This window comes from Plectropomus leopardus, unplaced genomic scaffold, assembly GCF_008729295.1.
Source record: "Plectropomus leopardus isolate mb unplaced genomic scaffold, YSFRI_Pleo_2.0 unplaced_scaffold43367, whole genome shotgun sequence".
Taxonomy (NCBI): Eukaryota; Metazoa; Chordata; class Actinopteri; order Perciformes; family Serranidae; genus Plectropomus; species Plectropomus leopardus.
In genome coordinates, this window is record NW_024647527.1 from 1 (window position 1) to 627 (window position 627).

At 38.1% G+C, this 627-nt stretch overlaps 1 protein-coding gene across 1 annotated transcript; it reads left to right on the forward strand.

The window, feature by feature from the left end:
• Positions 1-5: 5 nt before the first annotated feature.
• Positions 6-575, forward strand: LOC121939206 (odorant receptor 131-2-like; the record flags this gene model as incomplete). The annotated part of the gene is made up of 1 exon (XM_042482289.1): positions 6-575. A coding segment is annotated over one exon (570 nt), but the record flags the coding sequence as incomplete, so codon positions are not given.
• Between the last annotated feature and the right edge of the window lie 52 nt (positions 576-627).

A 627-nucleotide genomic window follows, 5' to 3' on the forward strand; every position in this document is an offset into this window, starting at 1 on the left:
TGCGCCACGGAGAGCTGTGCTCCACACGCAGCACTATGCACTGTATCCTCATCATTCACGGCCTCAGCTCTGTACCTGTTTTTATTGTACTCTTAATCTTCTTTGCATCAGCTCCTCTCCGCTTTTACACACAACACAGAATATGTTCAGCTCTGCTTTTCATCTCGCAGACTTGGCTGATTTATCTGATGTCAGCTATGAAACAGCTTTACTTCTTGATTATGTGTATTATTATTGTATTCTCCTATATTAAGATAATGAAAGTGGCCAAAGCTGCATCAGGAGAAAATAAAAAGTCAACATGGAAAGGGCTCAGAACAGTAATTCTTCATGCTTTCCAGCTGCTGCTCTGTCTCATCCAGCTGTGGTGCCCATTCATAGATGCTGCTGTACTTCAGATTGATTTTAGGTTATATATTTATGTCAGGTACTTTAATTACATTATATTTTACCTTACTCCAAGATGTCTGAGTCCTCTAATTTATGGCCTCAGGGATGAAAAGTTTTTTCTTGCACTGAAGTACTATGTTTTCTGTGGCTTTGACAAGAGCAATTCTTTTCATTTGACAAATTAGGGCCCAAATTTGCTACAGAAATTAATAATGTATTCTTTTTAGCATAAAATGT